At 45.9% G+C, this 20278-nt stretch overlaps 1 protein-coding gene across 9 annotated transcripts in view; it reads left to right on the top strand.

Annotated features, from left to right (window-relative positions):
- The first annotated feature begins 5294 nt into the window (after positions 1 to 5294).
- Positions 5295 to 20278, top strand: part of enpp2 (ectonucleotide pyrophosphatase/phosphodiesterase 2) — a 221093-nt gene continuing 206109 nt past the window's right edge. For 6 of the 9 annotated variants that reach the window (XM_061820088.1, XM_061820094.1, XM_061820091.1 and 3 more), the window contains exons 1-3: positions 5574 to 5903; positions 14870 to 15025; positions 17897 to 18022. In XM_061820088.1, the coding sequence (XP_061676072.1) occupies positions 5744 to 5903; positions 14870 to 15025; positions 17897 to 18022 (442 nt within the window). In that variant the 5' untranslated portion in view covers positions 5574 to 5743. Of the gene's footprint in view, positions 5338 to 5573; positions 5904 to 14869; positions 15026 to 17893; positions 18023 to 20278 lie in introns of those variants that run through there. The other 3 variants (XM_061820090.1, XM_061820092.1, XM_061820089.1) reach the window with 2 other exon arrangements.

Genomic DNA, 20278 nt, shown 5'->3' on the forward strand with positions numbered 1-20278 from the left:
CCGTGTACCGACCAACGCCTGTCTCCCGACCTACCCCGTAAGCCTGCCGTTACTGATCTTGCTGCTTGTTTGGACTGACTCCCTCGTAACCGACATTGGAACGAATAAAGGCTTATTCCGCACTGCTTACCTCTCACCTGAGTCGTGCATTTGGGTCCATCCCCGAGTCTCGTCTGTGACAAATGCTATCTGCAGAGTTTGTTGATAGGTCCACCATACTTATTAGGATGCCCAATCAGCGTATACCAGAAACGCTCTTCAAACCGATTGGCTGTTGTATTTATTTGATTCTATATTTAAGTTTCTTGTATGTTTCTTTCACTGATGTAAGTGTATATTTGTCTTTTCTTTAGTTTTTCACGGTGATTTGTTGGTCATATCCACCGGTATAAGATTTGCTGATTCCTGTGACAATAAATACCAAATAAAACATCAGTAGGAGCATGGCTTTCCCTGAACCAAGCAAAAACATTTGGAAGCAGTTACAGAAATTATGATCACTATTAAAAATGATCATTGATACTAACAGACCTTTCTTTATCGGAGAGAATGAGCTGTCTGACCAGCAGCGAATGGAAGCCGCCGCAAAAGTAGAGTCTCAGCATGAGTAAATTTAATGTCTCACGACAGAGTAGTCTGAGAATGAAATTCAACTGGCAGCAATGTCTCGTCAGTGTCTGATGAACCATCAGCAGCCACCTCGACTTCCACGGTATCAGCCTCTGCCTTAGATGCACTCGCCTGACAGTGGACAGCTGGCAGCACAGATTTGACGCTTGACACTAATGTAAGCATTGCAACCCAGGTAGGTATATGGGTGCCTGTGTCAGCATCCCACACTTCCCAAAGTGTCATGCTTGTCCCGCTGTCGCAGATGCTGCTGAAGGGGTGATGCCAAACTTTACCGGAGAGCGAGCTGGCCAAAGCACTCTACGTCAGAGGGTCTCATGGGAAAATGGTCCTGATGTCAGAGCTCCAGCTGTGGTGGGAACCTCCCAAATACTGCTTTATTAGACTCAGCCTCCCACTTCCTCCAATGTGTTCCTCCACCATTGTTTGTTTCTCTGAGCGCTCTATAAGATGTGGGGATTGAAGGTGGCCTGCCTTCAATGCCATCAATGGCTGACAGGAAGCTGGTTGTACTGGTCAGTGTGGTGGGTGCTGGAGCTCCAAGATTTCGTACTTTATGAGCACAGAAGACCTGGAGTGCACTGGCTCCCGCCAGAAGGACTCGGCCTGGGAAGAAGCCATCATCCAGTAGATGAGCATGTACCAGCAGCTGATGGCTGTCCTCACATGCAAGTAAGAAAGGAACCCCCGGTCTTCCTTCACTCTAGGTTGGGCTGTGACAGGAAGGTGGTGCACATGTTAATAGATCGCTCTTTGGGCAACTCAATGAGCAGCATGTGAAGGAAAATGAAGAAGGCGCACACCTTCGAATGGCTAAGGTGCAGCATGCAGTACCTCTCCATGCTGGAGCAGCAAGGTGTTCTCACTGACTATATACTGCTGCTGCACCATGTGCCCCACCCTATCTAGTTTCTGGCCACCTTCGTGAGGCTGGTGCTTCCACACCTTGCTGAGAGCAAAGTCCACATCATGTCGGTCTTCAGGAGTGTGCTGAAGATGGTCTCTACCAAGAAGCTAGATAGTCATCCAACGGTGCGAGTTTCTACTGCCTCTACACCAGAACATCACTGCTAATACTCACGCCATACATTTGCACTTTCAGATGGTCAAGAAGCTGGTGATGGGGGGGGGGGGGCAGCTAGAACAGCCGCCTGATTCACCAACGTGGGCAACTAGCACAGGTAGTAGCTCATGTTGGTGCTCACTAATGCCAAGGGTGAAGGGCTGTCAAACGTGGTGAGCGGACCAATGCAGTACTCCAGGGAGGCGGGACAGGGCCTACCACAGCTTCAGTACGTGGCCCGCGACTGCAGCTCAGCCACTGGGAAGAGCAAGGTAGGTAAAATTGATTCATCACGACACAGGCTCTTTTGCATTCCACTCTCTCTTGTCCTGTATGGGTTAGGTCGCACCATGTTCAACGATTGGGAGGAACCGGTGGCACTTGATGTGGCCCTTTGCCACGGGGGTGACCAGAGATGTCCACATTCTCTATGGTGACTTCATGGCCAATCTGTCACCGACCGTCTTCCAGTGGGACACCAAAGACATGTATCTGCTCTGGGGGAGTACATTGGTAAGTAGAAGGGATGTGCCAGTCCGCCTGCCCGCCTCCTTCTCTGTTGTGCCAAAGTGATGTGTTCTGAGATTGCTCGCGGTTAGGAGAGCTCATTGGCTTGGACTACCTCCATGCCCAGAGTGGCGCCATGGTCCATCTGGATCTAGGTTGTGACCGGGGAGGTGAGGGGGAGGAGTAGTAAGGGGACCCGACTGCTTCGGATGAATGAGGTGGTGGAGGAAGCAGAGGAGGATGGGGCGGGAAGACTTGGACATATGCAATTTGGAGTTCATGGCCTTATTCTTCTCAATTTTTGGAATGCCAGGACAGGGATAGGATGACTGCAGATCTAGCATGTCCATGTGTCTCCTGCAGATGAGGTGAGCCTCTCTGTTCGTTTATCTTAATGTCTTTTCTGATGTAGCAACTTTGAGCAAAAACTGACCGTTTAACGCACAATGTCCTTAGATCAGATGGACACAGAGGCTATCAGCATGTTTGCTGCCTGGCATAAGCGATGGTGGAGCTGCAGGTACGCTCCTTTGTCACGCTGTCGCAGGTGGCCAACATCAGGGATCTCTGGCTGAAGCTGGACCCCGGTGACAAGAACACAAAAAGACAAGAAGAGAAATGCAACTCATCACGTGTGCAAGGATGACTTCCAATCGCTACAGGAACAAGCACTTTTGCTCTCAGTTGGCAGGGTGTTCGGTGGAAGACTGGCTCGCTGAGAAGAAGAGGGAGGAAACACAATCAAAGGTAACGTTGGCCTAACAAGATGGGGTCATCTTAGTCACCAGTCAATCACAGGGCACACAGAAACTAACCACCCTCACAATCACACCTGTAATAATGAATGTGTTTTGCTTTTTGGCTCTGCTTGTCATCATCAAGCAAAACTTGTTTTACTACTTTGGTGCATCCAATCTATCCAAAAATCTGAAAAATAGAATTAGTCTATTTACTCTTCAGAAGGGTTCAAAAGAGTAGCCAGAAGGACATTAACACTATTATTGAGCTTATGAATTAATGCTGTCCTATGGAGGCACAAGCCAGTGCAATCTGTAGGCCGGTCCTAAGCCCGGATAAATGCAGAGGGTTACATCAGTGAGGGCATCTGGTGTAAAACTGTGGCAAACAAATATGAGCGTTCATCTAAAGCGTACCATACAGGATCGGTCGTGGCCCGGGTTAACAATGCCTGTGAACCTGCAGGGCGTTGGTGGAAATTCAGCTACTGTGGGTTGAAGACAAAGAAGAGGAGGAAAGCGGATTCGTCGGTAGAAGAAGAAGAGGAATGCACAGGGCCTACAACTGAGTGTGGGGACTTTGAATGTTGGGACTATGACTGGAAAAGCTCAGGAGTTGGTTGACATGATGACTAGGAAAAAGGTTGATATATTGAGCGCCCAAGAGAGCAGGTGGAAAAGTAGCAAGGCGAGAAGGTTAGGAGTAGGGTTTAAATTATTTTACCATGGAGTAGATGGGAGGTGAAAAGAGTATCAGAACAAGTGACGCTGAAATTTGAAACTGACTGTGTTATGTATAATGTGATTAGCGGCTATGCCCAGTGGTAGGATGTGACCTAGAGTTGAAAGAGAAATTCTGGAAGCCACTAGATGAAGGGGTTCTCAACATCCCAGACATAGAGAGAGTTGTGATTGGTGCAGATTGTAATGGACATGTTGGTGAAGGAAACAGGGGCGAAGAAGAAGTGATGGGTAAGAACAGCAGGACAGATGGTGGTGGACTTTGCAAAAAGGATGGAGATGGCAGTGGTGAACACTTTTTTCCAGAAGAGGCAGGAACATAGAGTGACCTCCAAGATCCAGCTCAGCGTCCCGCCTTCCATGTCCCAGTGGATCTTTAACTTCCTGATGGGCAGGACACAGCGGGTGAGGTTGGGGGACACCACGTCATCCACGAGCACTATTAGGAAGTGAAGAAACTGTTCCAAGCAGGTTGGAAAAGCTGGCAGTCGGTGTCTGGTGTGTTATGTGAGAGAAGAGTCTCTGCCAGGATGAAGGGCAAAGTTTATAAAACAGTGGTGGTGGCTGCGGTGATTTACGGATTAGAGACAGTGGCGCTGAAGAGACAACAGGAAGCAGAACTGGAGGTGGCAGAAATGAAGATGTCGAGGTTCTCTCTAGGAGTGAGCAGGTTGAATAGGATTAGAAATGAGCTCATTAGAGGGACACCCAAAGTTGGTTAGGTGTTTTGGAGGCAAGATTCGAAAGAGCAGACTTTGATGGTTTGGACCCTGTTCAGAGGCGAGAGAGTGAGCATATTGGTAGAAGGGTGCTGAGGATGGAGCTGCCAGACAAAAGAGCGAGAGAAAGACCAAAGAGAAGGTTGATGGATCTTGTGTTCTATGTTCTGCAATTGGCTGGCAACCAGTTCAGAGTGTACTCCACCTCTTACCCAATGACACCTGGGATTGACGCCAGCACCACCGTGACCCTGATGAGGATAAGGGGCTCGGAAAATGAATGAAAAAAGATAAAGATGCTTGTGGCAACAAGTTGTGTACAAAATTACTAGTAAAACGCTGCATGGCAGCATGTACTTTTCACTCAGAAAATATTTCTCTGCTTGCACATGCCGGAGAGCCAACTATAACACCATGATTGGTTAGCTTTGCACACAACATTGTAAAAGTGCCATTCATAAACTTGACTAATTCATAAAACTTTTTTTTTTAATTCACCCAGAGTTCCAAATCTGGCAGTTGTATGGAGGGGAAGTTACATGTAAAAAAGAAAAAACTGTCTTCATTTTAAATGTCCAAAGGGTTTTGTGGGTCCTGGGATTCTTTGTCTAAATGAAACTTGTTCAAATGGTGCTTAAGGTTCCTGACTCTGCCATACATAGAGGAATGGTATGAAGATGAAGTTGTATTAAAGCTCCGCCTTTTGAAGAAACTATTTCCCTGGAAACTACAGTAGACATACTAAATGCATACTTAAAAATAAATAAATAAAAACGTTCTATACAAAAAAAAAAAAAAAACAACAACAACAACAAAGGAGTTATTGTGCTATTACTCTGCTCTCAGTCCTCACCATCTGAATTTGATCTACATAGAGTTGGAAAACTGCATCTCACAGTCGCGGGGTTATTCTGAGTTCGGAGCAATGTTTGGGCTGACGGTAGGACTCTACATTTGATCAACATTAGGCATAACATATTTGTTGGTGGAAGTAATTGAGTTTTCGAGACTATTATCTTGTGGCGTCAACTTTTTTTTTTTTTTTTTGCATAAAGTGATTTAAACGGGTATTCACGTATTCTAGCTGTTGAAAAGTGATGGGGGGCGGGGGGGGGGGGTCACGAAAGTGAAGGATTCGCCTGTTAAACGCGTAATCGCGTAAAGCGGGTCGACGAGTATGACGTAAACTGCAAAATATATAATTTCCAATCAACAACAGTGACGATCTGAATGAATGGAACTTTGTTCCCTTTGCTTTCGTTTTTTGTTGCATAACTATAACTAACCATTATTTTTGAGTCGATCATTTATAATTCCAGAACGCACGATTTCTATTTCATTGTCTCATGTGTCACTGTCACTATTTTTCAGTTTGTGTCACTGTCACTATTTTTCAGTTTGTGTGGATTCTATGGGTACAATGTGCCACTGGTGTGTGTAGGGGATTTGTGCACGACAGGCTTAAATCGTCAAGGGAAGACCCCGCGGGTATGGGAAGAGCACACCGTGAGTATCTTGTTACAACTGTGGTTTAATTGTGTTCGATTCAGCATGCGTCTGTTCACATTAGGGCTTCCGGAATAGAAAAGCACCGGGAAGCGTACGTACACTGGTCACCACACTAATATTTACACTCAAAGTGTGCAGAACGAGTATGTAGCATTTTTGTCACAGCGACTAAACCACAACTGCTTAACTAGGCTCATAGTGATGCCCAATTCCTTTCAGCTCAGCTCTGACACAGATGTACATGTCATCATATGCCTCTTGTTTAGTCTTCGCCACCTCTACTTTTGCCCTATTTCGCATCTCACTGTTTTCCTTTCGCCTCTCCTCAGTCCTCTCAGTGTCCCATTTCTTCTTTGCGAATCTCATTCCTTGTATGACTTCCTTTATTTTGGGGTTCCACCACCAAGTGTCTTTCTCATCTTTCCTACCAGAAGACACCCCAAGTACTCTCCTGCCTGTCTCCCTGATCACCTTGGCTGTCGTTGTCCAGTCTTCTGAGAGCTTCTCCTGTCCATCGAGAGTCTGTGTCACCTCTGTCCAAAAGGCTGTGCAACATTCTTCCTTTCTCAGCTTCTACCACATGATTCTCTGCTCTACCTTTGTCTTATTAATCTTTCTACCCACCACCAGAGTCATCCTATGCACCACCATCCTATGGTATACACCACCATCCTATGGTGGTGTATACAGTCTTACAGTCAGTAACCTCCTTCAGATTACATTGTCTCCGCAAAATATAATCCACGTGTGCTTCGACCGCCGCTCTTGTTGGTCACTATATGTTCCTGCTTCTTCTGGATAAAAGTGCTGCCATTTCGATTGTTTTTACAAAGTCCACCACCACCTGTCTCGCAAAGTTTCTTTCCTGGATGCCGTAGTTACCCATCACTTCTTTGTCGCCCCTGTTTCCTTCACCATTGCGATCTGCACCAATCACAACTCTCTCTCTGTCTTGGATGCTCAGAACTACTTCATCTTGTTCCTTCTAGAATTTCTCTTTCAACTCTAGGGCACATCCTACCTGTGAGGCATAGCGGCTTAACACATTATACCTAACCTCCTCAATTTAAAATTTCAGCCTCATCACTTGATCCATTACTCTTTTCACCTCCAAGACATTCTTAGCCAGCTCTTCCTTTAAATTAATCTCTCCTCCATTGTTCTTCCCATCTACTCCATGATAAAATAATTTAAACCCTGCTTTTTTCTTTCTAGCCTTCCTACCTTTCCAGAGCCTATCCTAGCTTTCAATTGGCAATAGACAGCCTACACCCTGAACTGCTTGCTAGCTGATCGGAGGGCACATAGAGACAGACAGCCACACTCACAATCACACCTAGGGGCAATTTAGAGTGTCCAATTCATGCATGTTTTTGAGATGTAGGAGGAAGCCGAAATTCCCAGAGAAAACCCATGCAGGCACAGGGAGAACATGCAACCTCGACACAGGCGGGGCTGGGACTGAACCCGTGTACTGTGAGACCAACATTTTACGGCTGCGCCACTGTGCCTGTGTGCTTAATATACATAAAAAAAAATTCACGTAGCTTTATGTCATAAAATGTTAGCAACTGTCACTAAAATTTATGTGGACATCTCTATATTTTCTGAGGGGGAAAGGGCCCCTCAGAAAATATCAGATCCCAATATTTTGAATTTTATGGATTTTACCATTCACCATGGGCTTGCAAGTACATCATGATTCTCATCAATGAGCAGTGAAATTTTAGAAGATAGCTGTGATAGTCTCCAGCCCACCTGTGACCCACGTGAGGGTAAGGGGTACACAAAATGGATAGATGGTCAACACACTCAAAATCCTATGATATGGCAAATCAATGCGTGATATGAAAATGAAAATAAAACAATGCACTTCATCGGTGAAGTCCAATATAGCGAGGGAACACTGTACACCTTGGAAACTGACAGCCAGTCCCACACCCAATATTCCAATAAAATTGTAAAGATAGCACTTTACAATGGCATAAGAAGTGCTGTACAATATTGAAATGAAAATAATCTTCATTATTGGAGTTTGGGCGGCATGGTGGATCTGCTGTAAAGCGTTGGCCTTACAGTTTTGTGTGGAGTTCGCATGTTCTACCCGTGCCTGTGTGGGTTTACTCCGGGCACTCCAGTTTCCTGCCACATCCCAAAGACATGCAAGATTAATCGGACAGTCTAAATTGCCCCTAGGTGTGATCATGAGTGCGACTGTTATCTGTCTCCATGTGCCCCGCGATTGGCTGGCAACCAGTTCCGGGTGTACCTCGCCTCCTGCCTGATGACAGCTGGGATAGGCTCCAGAACTCGTGTGAACCTTGTGAGGATAAGCGGCTCAGAAAATGGATGGACGGATGTTTGAGTTTGGAACATTCCTTGGGCCAAGCACTCTTGCAACTCAACTCATCAGAAATATCTTGCGTCAAAGAAACAATCTTTATGATACTGCAACTAAAACAGTCATTGTCAGGTTTAAAAACCCTGACTCCATTAAAAAGGGCGAACAAACAAGGCTTCAAGTTTTACTTCCTGCAAGGGGAGCGACAGGGCCTCACCCTGCTTCCAACCAACTCCGACTCGTGTCCCCTTACAGCTTCTTTTTATTCACATAAATCACATGATGAGTATATTTGTGTGTGTGTGTGTGTGTGTGTGTGTGTTTGTGTGTGTGTGTGAGAGAGAGAGACTGTTTGATTGACATCTGTCTGATTGGTTACATCTGTCTGATTGATGACATCTGTTTTCAAGACAATGAGTTCAAAGGTAGAAGCTTGGTGGTGATGTGTAACTAACTACAGTATGTACAAAATGAGAACATTTGAATGATTTTTTTTAACATTTACCTCCTGTTTATCATTTTGGAAAACGAGTGGGGACGTCAGAATGCTGTTGCATTTTCAGAAAGTTCATCATTTACACTTGAGCTTATAAAAGGCATCAGAAGTTTCCTTTTGGCTGTAGCTGCATATAATCAGGGTCTACTTGTTGTAGAAGGGCATAGTTCACAAAAAATTTGACCTTGCTGTAGCCATCATATATTTCAAACATAGGGTTATACACATTGTGAAAAGGCAGAACAAACCCAGAACAGTAATTACAGGTGCAAGGAACTTCATCATGACACAATACCAAGGTCCAGAGGTGAACCAGGACCAAAAATAAATAAAAATTAAAAAACAGTGGGTGAACATCGTTACTCATTTCTGAACCAATCAGGTGTGGGTGCACAGCAGCCCAGATGGTGTCGATGTTCTTGGTGCTGGAGTCGGGAAACATGTAGGAGAAAGCCAACATTTGAGGCAATCTGTGTTTATAGCAGAACTCAGCTGGCGTTACTCCGTGAAACTGCTTGACTTGGGGGAGGTCTTGCTTGGAGGCCACCAGCACACACGGGGTATTGCTATCCATGTAATGTTGCTTGTATTTGCTGGCGCAGTAGTCATAGGAATGTGGGTCACTGGCATCAAACATGAGACAAGCAATGTCGCAGTGGGAGTCCAACACCTTCAGGAGGTCCGCCTCCACATCCACTTCGTTGAGGATAAGTAACTTCTCTTGATTACTGATTTGGAACGTATTTATGGCAAAGTAGAAGGCACTGTCGCCGCTCATGATTTTCACAGAGTTGGGGCCTACGAAGGCCTGGAGAAAAGTCGTCTTGCCTGTAGCCAGTTGCCCGATCACCTTGCACAGAAATACTGAACACTGCGTTTGGTGCTTCTCCAGGTCTGCCTCTCTCGCTCTCTCTCTCTCTCTCTCCCTCTCTCTCTCTCCCTCTCTCTTTCTCTTTCGCTCTTTCTCTCTCTCTCGCTCTCGTCACTGTGTCTGCAGAAGTCTACGACTCCTTCTCTGTGAGAATTGGATAGCCGAGGTATCCCAGGTGCTCCAGACAACGGTGGATGTCGAGATAAGCCTCCACTTACAGTGGAAGCCGTGATTGGAGATGTAACCCTCACTGGTGGTCGGGACAGTCATGTAGACTTCGGTGCCCCATAGCAAGTAAGGGCAATTACAGAACAGATTCTTCAGCTCTGCTGCTGACAGTAACAGTTCTTGTCCATTTAAAGTCACGCCATTGTCCTGCATTCCATCGCTCGTATTTTTCCAGAAAATGTCTTTACATCTTCTATGGACTCTGGTGCCAGTGGATTTCCAAAACAAGATTTTTGAAAACATTTGAGCTCGTGGTTGTTGTCATGGTTGGAGATGTAAAAGATTCGACTGAGCGCTTTGACACACTGTGTTTGAGCTGTTTGTCTTCAGGGTCATACAGAGGGGTGGAGGATTGCCTTCTGTGCATAGTAAAACAGCGTTGATGTGTTTTTCAGATTCCTTGTAGAACACTACACATGTCTCAATCTCAGAAAACCAGTTCATGATGGGGAGAATGGATCCATGGAGCTACCCGAGCGAAAATCTGACTTGTTCCCCACTAGGATGATTGGAACTCTTGAGGATCTCTCCTTTCAGCGTCTCATCATTCTGTTCTTTTTCTGCGTAGTCCACGATGTGTGTAGGCGCTTTCTCCGGAATGACGTCAGCAGGGATGGTGATTTCTTCAGCTCGAGAAGGAACTTCCTCGAGGAACTCCTCTCCAACCAAGGACATAATGAGAGAAGTCTTCCCCACCATGGCAGGCAATACGGTGGAGAAGGAATGTGAGCCAGTCCAGCAAACTACACTTGCACTTGAAACAATCAGCTGCCCACACACTGACGTGCCTGTCAATGCTGGCTGCCAACCACAGCTCATTCCCAACCAGTCCAAAGTCCTTACACTGTTCATGAACACACTGGGTGGTGGTGATGCCTGCCGCTTTGTGGTCCCTGAAATTGCGGATGGTTGATCCATCCAGGGCACGACTGACAGCTATGAGACCATTTTTCCCATCAGAGAGGATCACGTCAACGTTGGCAGAGTACTGGAAGGAGTGACAGCAACGTGATGGGGATGCAGCTTCCTCTGCATTTCAGAGGTGGCAAGCCGAAAGATGCGCAGGGTGCCGTCGCTATACACCACCGCCACACACACATGCTGCAGACCCGGAAAAGGGCTCCAGCACACGCAGGTGCACGACTGGTTGAGCATCTGGAACTGCAACACCAGTTCTTTACTGGGGATGGACCACACCCTCAGACTGCCGTCTTCACTGCAGGTGAAAAAGTGGGTCTCATCCGTTTGAAAGGCGAAATCATTCATCTTTTTCTTTGTGGCTGCTGACCAGCCGGATGTTGCTGTTGTCCGACCAGTCTATGTACCACAGGGTTCCCATGATGGTGCCTACAATGCTCATGTCCATTGTATTGTCAAAGGCAGCGCTGACCGTGGTCCCATTCAGCATGATCTCTTGCTTCAATACAACCAATCTCCTGCTTCTTCTGTTTTTTCCAGCGTCTGATGATCTCATGTCTAGCTGTCATATGGAAATGGTTTTGTCCAGAGCCTTCAGGGCTCAGGCAGAGACCTCTGAACTTCAGTCCAACACTTCCGCTTCCAGTCCTCATGCTCCGGCTCTTTTCTCGCCGCTGTTCAGGCACCAGGGCCTCAATCCGAACAGTTTTCCAGGGCAGTTTCACACTAACACCTTCCTGAGCGGTCACATCCTGCTTCGGGGACTTCATGTGGTGAAGCACAAGGTTTTCGTTACGGTGGTTTGGGGGTCTGGAGTCCTGATCCAACTCATTGACCTGCAAGGGTTTGGCCTCAAGGGTTCTAGTGTCGTCCTAAGATACAAGCAGTGAGTCTGAGCTTCCTTTTCACGCGATTTCCTCTTGTCCTGCTTTGATCGTTGTTTGGTCTTGTGTTCCAAGTGGTTCCATAAGGGTCTGAGTTTGAGACCACTGAGAGCTCAGTCGGTCTAAAGACAAAAGACTCTGCAGATCCTGCTCTGTTGGATTACTGCTAGCTCTTGGTCTATGAGCTAGACTTGGTGCTGGAAGATCTGCTCCTGAAATCGCCACATGGAACGTTTCATTCTTCACCGGTTTGAGACCAGGGCAGCCTATTGCTACCCCACCCTTTGTAGCCGGATTTCCACCGCTACTTGTCATTGGATGAAAAGGTAGCCATAGGCTATCTTTATCACCGTGGGACTAGTGAGCAGACATGGTAGGGAGCTTCCCAGCAAGGTGAGGACCAACACTTCCTCCTGATGTCTTTTCTCAGGACCCAATCACCAATGGAGACAAACGGCATATGAGAAGAAGGAACAGTAGGCAGCAGATCATTTGCTTCTTTAACAGTTTTATTTTGAAGCATCTCTTTCATCCAATCACCTAAAGTATTTTTTTCTTCTTCCTGCTGAATTGGGTGCTCTACCATGGGCAGTATAAATGTTCTACCATATACTATTTTAAATGGGGACCATCTTTTATCTGTTGTGGTTATTCTCAAATATAGTTTTACTAAATTCTTAAACATTCTGTCCCAGTTCTCGCTGTATGTTCCATAGTTTTCCTTGATCAAGACTTCACTGTCCCATTGCTTCGTTATACTAATCTTGCACAATGATTTTTCAAAGTTATTTCTAGATTTACAACTACTTCGCAGATTTTTTTTTCCATTAACAAAATGTGGCCCTTTGTTGCTGTACAATTTTTTGGGGATGCCATGAGAAGGAATAATATATTTACACGAAATTTTACACAGTAATAGCATCAGCACTTGTACATGGAAAAATTTCCACCCATTTAGATAAGGGGCAGATCAATACTAAACAATATTTGTAATGCTGGACTTTGTTTAACTCAATAAGATTAATGTGTAAACTAGAAAGGATGACTTGCTTGGGGAAACTGCCCTCTCTTCGATCTGCGGTTCCCTTGAGTATTTTGTTTGCAGCAAATAAGACATGACCTACAAAACGTTTTTGAGTAAGAATTGAATCCAAAGGTGCGGAAATGTCTGCGCATAATAGCTACCATCCCTCCTGTTGAGACATGGCAAGGCCCATGACTCACAATTGCCACTGTTTTAAACAGATTTTTTTGGTAATATAGATTTTCCATTGATTATGTATATCAGTGGTCTCAAAAGTCAATTCACCTCGGGGCCACTGGAGGCACATTCTGGCTGAGGCTGGAACGCAGCTTCAGTGGACATGCACACAATTTAAAAGAGAAAATTGAAAAACATCTTTTAAATTTTTTTTTAGCACAAAATAAGATAAGCAAGGAAGCTGGTGTAAACAGGTTGTGTGCAAAACTACTAATAAAACTCCATGGCAAAACCACTGTAACTTTCACTCAATGAAAGATGTTTCTCTGCTTGCATCAAGCCTTGTCGCTGTCACACCCCTGAGAGCCACAACCCCACCGTGATTGGTAGGTTCACCAGCTCCGCACACAAACCCTAAAGTGCTATTCATATAAAACTTCGGGGCCACACTATCATTTAACTTTCATAGTAGGGTGTGGCCTGCAAAATATCATCTTGGGCGCCGCAAATGACCCGTGGACCGCCAGTTTGAGACCACGATGTATATTATCTTCAAATTCATTTTTTTTCTGTAAGCCATCACTGGGTTTCACTTTGAGGAGCATGTTTTGTATGTCTTTTAGAACTGTTAAATCAATAAGAGAGTTGGGGGGTAGTGATTGTGTCAATATGTGTGTGCCATATTTTCCTGTCGCTGCCTCCTTGGCAGTTTTATCAGCGGACGCGATTCCTCAGGGTGACAGCATTTTTTTTTCTTTTTTTCCCAAGTTTTTTCTTATGGCTCTCTTTCTGCTTTTCACTTTCTTTAGCCTGTTCCAAACTGTTGCAGCTGTATTTTCTTCATCTGGTTTTAATATAGGCACCACTTGCATTACTTCAGCTGTCTCTCCTGCCTTTCTCTTTCTTGCCTATGCTAACCAAGCTCTTGCCATCCCAAGATGTAAGTCTTAATCTTGGCATTTCCTTTCTTCCCCGCAACACTTGACATCAATCTTTCTACCAACCTGCCGCATCCTTCAACTGTTAACTTGGCATTTAAGCCATGTTATTTTTGTCTTTTTTATTTCTTTGTTTTTTAAGAAAAATCATGCTCCCCGGTAAACATTGTTCCATAAAGTTTACATCCCCTCTACGCAGACTTACTGTTCCCGCTCTCCATTATGCTTTTCTACGTTTGTCCCTTACAGACTACTTGTCCTTTTTGGGACCTAAGTCGTAGTCCACTACCTTGTGTACTTCACCGTAACACAGACTTCTTTTGGCATCATTAGGTTTCCTTCCATGACCTATGATTCCACAAGTAATGGCATTCACACTCACATTCACTCACACATTTATGAATCCTTATAAATACCCTCTTTAAAGGTGGAATAACCTTAAAACTTCCTTCTGGCAGAGTAGCCTTGAAACCTCCTTCTGGCGGAGTAGCCTTAAACCTCCTTCTGGCGGAGTAGCCTTAAACCTCCTTCTGGCGGAGTAGCCTTGAAACCTCCTTCTGGCGGAGTAGCCTTAAACCTCCTTCTGGCGGAGTAGCCTTCAACCTCCTTCTGGCGGAATAGTCTTGAAACCTCCTTCTGGCGGAGAAACCTTAAACCTCCTTCTGGCGGAGTAGCCTTGAAACCTCCTTCTGGCGGAGTAGCCTTAAACCTCCTTCTGGCGGAGTAGCCTTGAAACCTCCTTCTGGCGGAGTAGCCTTGAAACCTCCTTCTGGCGGAGTAGCCTTGAAACCTCCCTCTGGCGGAGTAGCCTTAAACCTCCTACTGGTGGAGTCGCCTTACTTACCGGTTCAAGCATTGTCTGGACGCCAGTTGTTCGTGATCCCATCAACCTTCATCCACCGAGGGGAGATTGGATCTTGGGACCGGCCTGGTCATGAATTAAATACCATGAAGGTAGAAGCTAGGTGGTGATGTGTAACCAACTACAGAATCTACAAATTGAGAACATATGAGTGATTTCTTTAACAGTCTTCTTCCAGATAATCTTCTAAACCTTTATGTTTCTGTTTGTTTTTTGTTTTACAGTGCATTCTACATCTCCATACATGCCAACATCTAGTTCCTGCAGAAACAGGTGTTTTGAACTGGTTGAGATGGAACCGCCAAACTGTCGTTGTGACAATCTATGTAAGACCTACAATAGCTGTTGCTCTGACTTTGACCGTCTCTGCCTCAGGACAGGTAATGGATTAATTACTTTTCACTCAAATGCACAAGCAGTAGAGTGGACTTTCACATGACATTCAACCCTCTTCATTTGCAGTCTACCAGTCACAATTCAAAATTGATTGAATGCATACTAACAGTTTCTTCTCGGTCTCTTACAGTTAGTTACTTTAGGCACTTGCTCTTAGATTCTAATACTTCTATTTCCCAGGTAAAAAGTGGGATGAAACATCCTTCGGGGAGTATAGGCGCTAGGTCCAATTTGGTTTTCTCGCTATCATGTACTCATGACGCCGCATTGGGTTTCGGCTGATAGGACATCGTGAAGCGAAACCGCGTGAAGAAGATGGCCACCTAGCTTGCCTGGCATTAAGCCTTTTGGTGGACTTGATGTATTCTAAGTTTTTGTGATCAGTAATTACCAAGAATGGAACCTGAGCCCCCTCTAACCAGTGTCTCCATTCAGACATTGCTGTTTTTACCGGTAATAGCTCACGATCTCTGATGTCATTATTACATTCCACAGAGCTCAGTTTCTTTGATAAAAATGTGCAGGGGTGTAATCTTCCGTCCCTGGGACTCCTCTGTGAGAGGACCGCCCCTATACCCGGTGGGTCGGTCACCCCCGAGGCTTGGTCGTGAGGCGGCCAGAGGCCGGTCGCCACTGAGGCTCGGTCACCGCCGAGGCTTGGTCGTGAGGCAGCCAGGGGCCAGTCGCCGCCGAGGCTAGGTCGTGAGGTGGCCAGGAACCGGTCGCCACCGAGGCTTGGTTGTGAGGTGGCCATGGATCGTTCGCCACCAAGGCTTGGTTGTAAGGCGGCCTGGGATTAGTCACTGCATAGGCTAGGTCATGAGGCGACCGGGGATCAGTCGCCACCGATGCGAGGTCAGCGGGCAGCCGAGGATCGGTCATTGTCATGGCGTGGCCCTCAGACGGCCGCGGACCGGTCGCCATTGAAACAGGAGGGGGAGGCAGCAGCCATCGAGACAGGGGTGTGAGGCGGCCGTATACCTGTCGTCGTCGAAGCACGAGCGGGGGGCGGCTGCGTGCCGGTCGCCATCGAAGCAGGAGCGGGGGGAGGCCAATTACCTGTTGCCGACAGCACTGGAACGAAGGGGACTTGATGGCCAATGAGGCGTCGCCACCTGCTGGTCAGGAACTTAAGACATTCGACGAGCTGTCGCCGCCTGCTGGACAGGAAGGTGTGACGGCCAACGAGCTGTCGTCGCCTGCTGGTCAGGAACATGAGGCTGCCGACGAGCCTGTGCCACCATCGGGACAGGAGCAGGAGGCGGCCGCGGAGTGGTTGCCGCCGCCTGAACAGGAACGTGGGCCGGCCGGGTCGTGGTCGCCAGGGCAGGAGCAGGAGGCGGGTAACGAGCCTTTGCTGCCACTGGACTGGAACGTGAGGCAGCTGACGAGCCCTCGCTGCCGCCTGGTCAGGCACGTAAAGTGGCTGGGAACCCGTAGCCGCTGAAACAGGAGCGTGGTCCACGGGCAAGACTGTTGCCACCACAACGTGGGTGTGGCACGGCAGCGGGTCAGTCGCCACCGCGATGTGGGCTTGGCCCGGGAGTGGATCGGTGGCTGCCGCGGGATCAACGTAGTTTGCCAGGAAGTCTGTCGCCACCACAACGTGGATGTGGCGTGGCAGTGGGTCAGTTTCCACTGCGACGTGAGTTTGGCTTGGTTTGGTAGAGGATCGGTGGCAAACGCGACGTGGGCATGGCTTGGCCAGTAGTCTAATTTCCGCCGAACCTGGTTCATGAGCGCCACAATCTCTAACTCCCTCTGCTGCTCTAACTGCTCTCGCATAAAGTGATAGAAAGCCCCGGGGTCCTCGGATTGTTGCACCTCGAGGGTCATGAATCCCTCCTACCTCTAGGCCACAGGCTTACTGGTTGAATCAGCGTCCCCTGGCTTGGTCGTCGGTGACTCGTCAGCGGGAGTCGGCTGTGGCTTGGCCACCGGCGAAACGTGGGTGGATGTCTGCTGTGGCTCGGCCATCGCTGAAGCAGAATGCTGCTGTGGCTTGGTTGTCTTGGTTGCCCCTCCGCGGGAGATGCCAGAGGGCACCCTGCTTTGGCGTCTCCTCTGAAGCTCTATCACAAACCAAGATACAGGATGTTTACGTTTCGTGGAATTTGGGAGTTGCAAATCCAGTGCCCATTTTTTTCCTTTTCTATCCTAAATTTCCTTCATAACTAGAGACAATATTTTGCAGAGGCGTTTCATAACCTGAATTTTTCATTACTAGAGGCATTTGTAAATAGAGGTACCAATGTATATCAATGTTATAAGACAGTTATTAATTTTGGTTCAGAATTGCTTCACAGGCCACATAGAATCATGTGGTGGGCTGGATCTGGAGTCCCAGAATAATCTTATCAAACAAAGATTTTCGGCTTCCGTGTGAAGTTTGAGGATGAACCCAAAACGCACCATAACCTTTACAGGTGAATTTAATTGGCCCTTTTTCAAATTTTAGAATGCACATTAAACTGTTCAATGTTTCTTTTTTTTTTTTTTTTGCTATCGTCTGACAAGCTAAATGTTTAAAATTAACACCGGATGTTGATGATGGGTGATGAGTTGCTGAATCAACTAAACTGTTTCAATTTTCAAGAACACTCACTTTGGTGCATTTTTGTGACTCTTTCCATCTTTCTGTAACTTAACTACATTGTATTGACTGTTTGCCATTCTTTATTATTTATTGTACAGATAAGTGCGTGTGTGTGTATTTGTGGAAGTATGTTTGTGCGTGTGTATGTGTTTTGGGGAGAGATGCTGTAATGTATCTCTGATCTATCACTAGAGTATCCAGGTATTGGTATAAGCCTTTGGTGAGAGTTTCTTTTTTTTCCTTTTTTAACCACAAGCAGATGGTGGCTTTGAGTGCAATAAAGATCGCTGTGGGGAGATTCGGAATGAAAACCATTCCTGTCACTGCTCAAATGACTGTCTAGCCTGGGGAGACTGCTGCACCAACTACATGACATGCTGTAAAGGTAAACAATCCATCCATCCATCCGTTTTCTGATCTGCTTATCCTCACAAGGGTCGTGGGAGTGCTGCATCTTATCCCCAGCCATCTTCGGGCAGGAGGCGGAGTACACCCTGGAATGGTTGGCAGCCAATCTCTGGGCACATAAAACAAACAACAGTTGCACTCACAATCACCCCGAAGGGGAATTTGTCTCCAATTAATGCATGTTTTTGGGATGTGAAAACATTTAAACTTCACACAAGGCGGGGCTGCAATTTGAACCCCGGTCCTCAGAACAGTGAGGCAGACTGTCTAACCAGTTCTCACCACCGTTCCACCGACAGGGGAGTTGGTAAACATTTTCTGTTTTGTGGTCAAGCAAATTTGATCTGAAAAATTTGATGCCACCCTCCTGTCATGAAAAATGGTGGAAGCAAAGTGAAATGCTTATAACAACTCACAATACTAGACATCAAGTTTGAAGTCACTTGTATGAAAGCTGTTGGACAAGTTTGCGAAAGTATAACCCATGTGAAAGTATGAGGCTTGTGAATATGGAAATATGGTCAAAAAAAGGGCCAAAATTTCATTTTAAATAATCATAACTCACTTCCTGATGATTCTAGGATTTTGCTTCAGCTGACTTTTTTTGTAAATCTTGGGGTGTTACATGTGTCTACAAGTTTTGGTAGGTGTTGGTTACACATAGTGCCTGTGACAACAATATTTTACATTTGTAGGGGGCTCTACAAAGCCACTTTTTATTTATTACATAAAACAACTTTAAAATGTAGTTTTTTATCAGGCTAGATGTGAATGCGAAGTTTTGGTTGGAATTGGGGTATGGTTCGGTTTCAGGGATGCTGACATTGGGGGACTGGCATGTTCACGTACTGGGACATAGCAGATCCATTGAATAGAATTTCCCACGACACTTTTCAGATTGATGGTCGTGAAAAAACACAGATCATTTAATTCCACGTAGCAAGTATTTACAGCACAAGAGTGCGGTGTACAGCATGTCGCCATGGCAACAGCATTAGACGATATAGAATGCGTTGAATACATTTTCATATTTAATATGATGAGATGAGACGCCAGCGGTTTGGAATTGATCTTACAAAATGGAGTCTGGAAAGATTTTAACACCTGTAAAAAGGGAAAAATAGCTCGAAATTTGGATATAAATTAAAAATGACATACTTATTGTTGGGTTTTAAGGAATGGCTTTAAGAACATTTTACTTGTCCACATATACTGTGGACAAGGAAACTAATTAGAACCCCTTAATGTTTTCTTTCTTTGTTATGTGTTCTGCCCCAAGTGTTTAATATGTTAAGAAGATCGATTTTATTAGAAAAGATCTGTGTTGTTAATTTTGAGAGTGCATTGCTGAGCTTTTATTTTGAAACTGTAGAATACAGGAAGTAGGAAGTGCTGAGCAGAGCGAAAAATGGTAAAAAGCATGTCAACAGTTGAAAGATGTAGCACGTTGAAATCAGCTTATTCCTGTGCATGAATCCGTCAGAAAGCAATGGCTGTGAGTAATTTATGTTCTTTACATGTTTCAGAAGTGTTGTTAGTAACTTTAACAGTATCTTCGTGTATATTTGTGAGCTGCACTGATTTAGTAACTTTACATGTTGTGTCCATTCTCATGAGATAGCTAGCAGCAGTATGTGTATCTGCTACTCACTTCACTAGAATGCTGTTGCTGTTTGTGCTTAGACTTACTGAATCTTCTTCTTCTTTTCCTTTCGGCTTGTCCCGTTAGGGGTCGCCACAGCGTGTCATCTTTTGCCATCTTAGCCTATCTCCTGCATCTTCCTCTCTAACCCCAACTGCCCTCATGTCTTCCCTCACCACATCCATAAACCTTCTCTTTGGTCTTCCTCTCGCTCTTTTGCCTGGGAGCTCCATCCTCAGCATCCTTCTACCAATATACTCACTCTCTCGCCTCTGAACATGTCCAAACCATCGAAGTCTGCTCTCTCGAATCTTGTCTCCAAAACATCCAGCTTTGGCTGTCCCTCTAATGAGCTCATTTCTAATCCTATCCAACCTGGTCACTCCGAGCGAGAACCTCAACATCTTCATTTCTGCCACCTCCAGTTCAGATTCCTGTTGTTTCTTCAGTGCCACTGTCTCTAATCCGTACATCATGGCCGGCCTAACCACTGTTTTGTAAACTTTGCCCTTCATCCTAGCAGACACTCTTCTGTCACATAACAGACCAGACACCTTTCGCCAGCTGTTCCAACCTGCTTGGACCCGTTTC

Source organism: Syngnathoides biaculeatus, chromosome 5 (genome assembly GCF_019802595.1).
Source record: "Syngnathoides biaculeatus isolate LvHL_M chromosome 5, ASM1980259v1, whole genome shotgun sequence".
Classification (NCBI taxonomy): domain Eukaryota; kingdom Metazoa; phylum Chordata; class Actinopteri; order Syngnathiformes; family Syngnathidae; genus Syngnathoides; species Syngnathoides biaculeatus.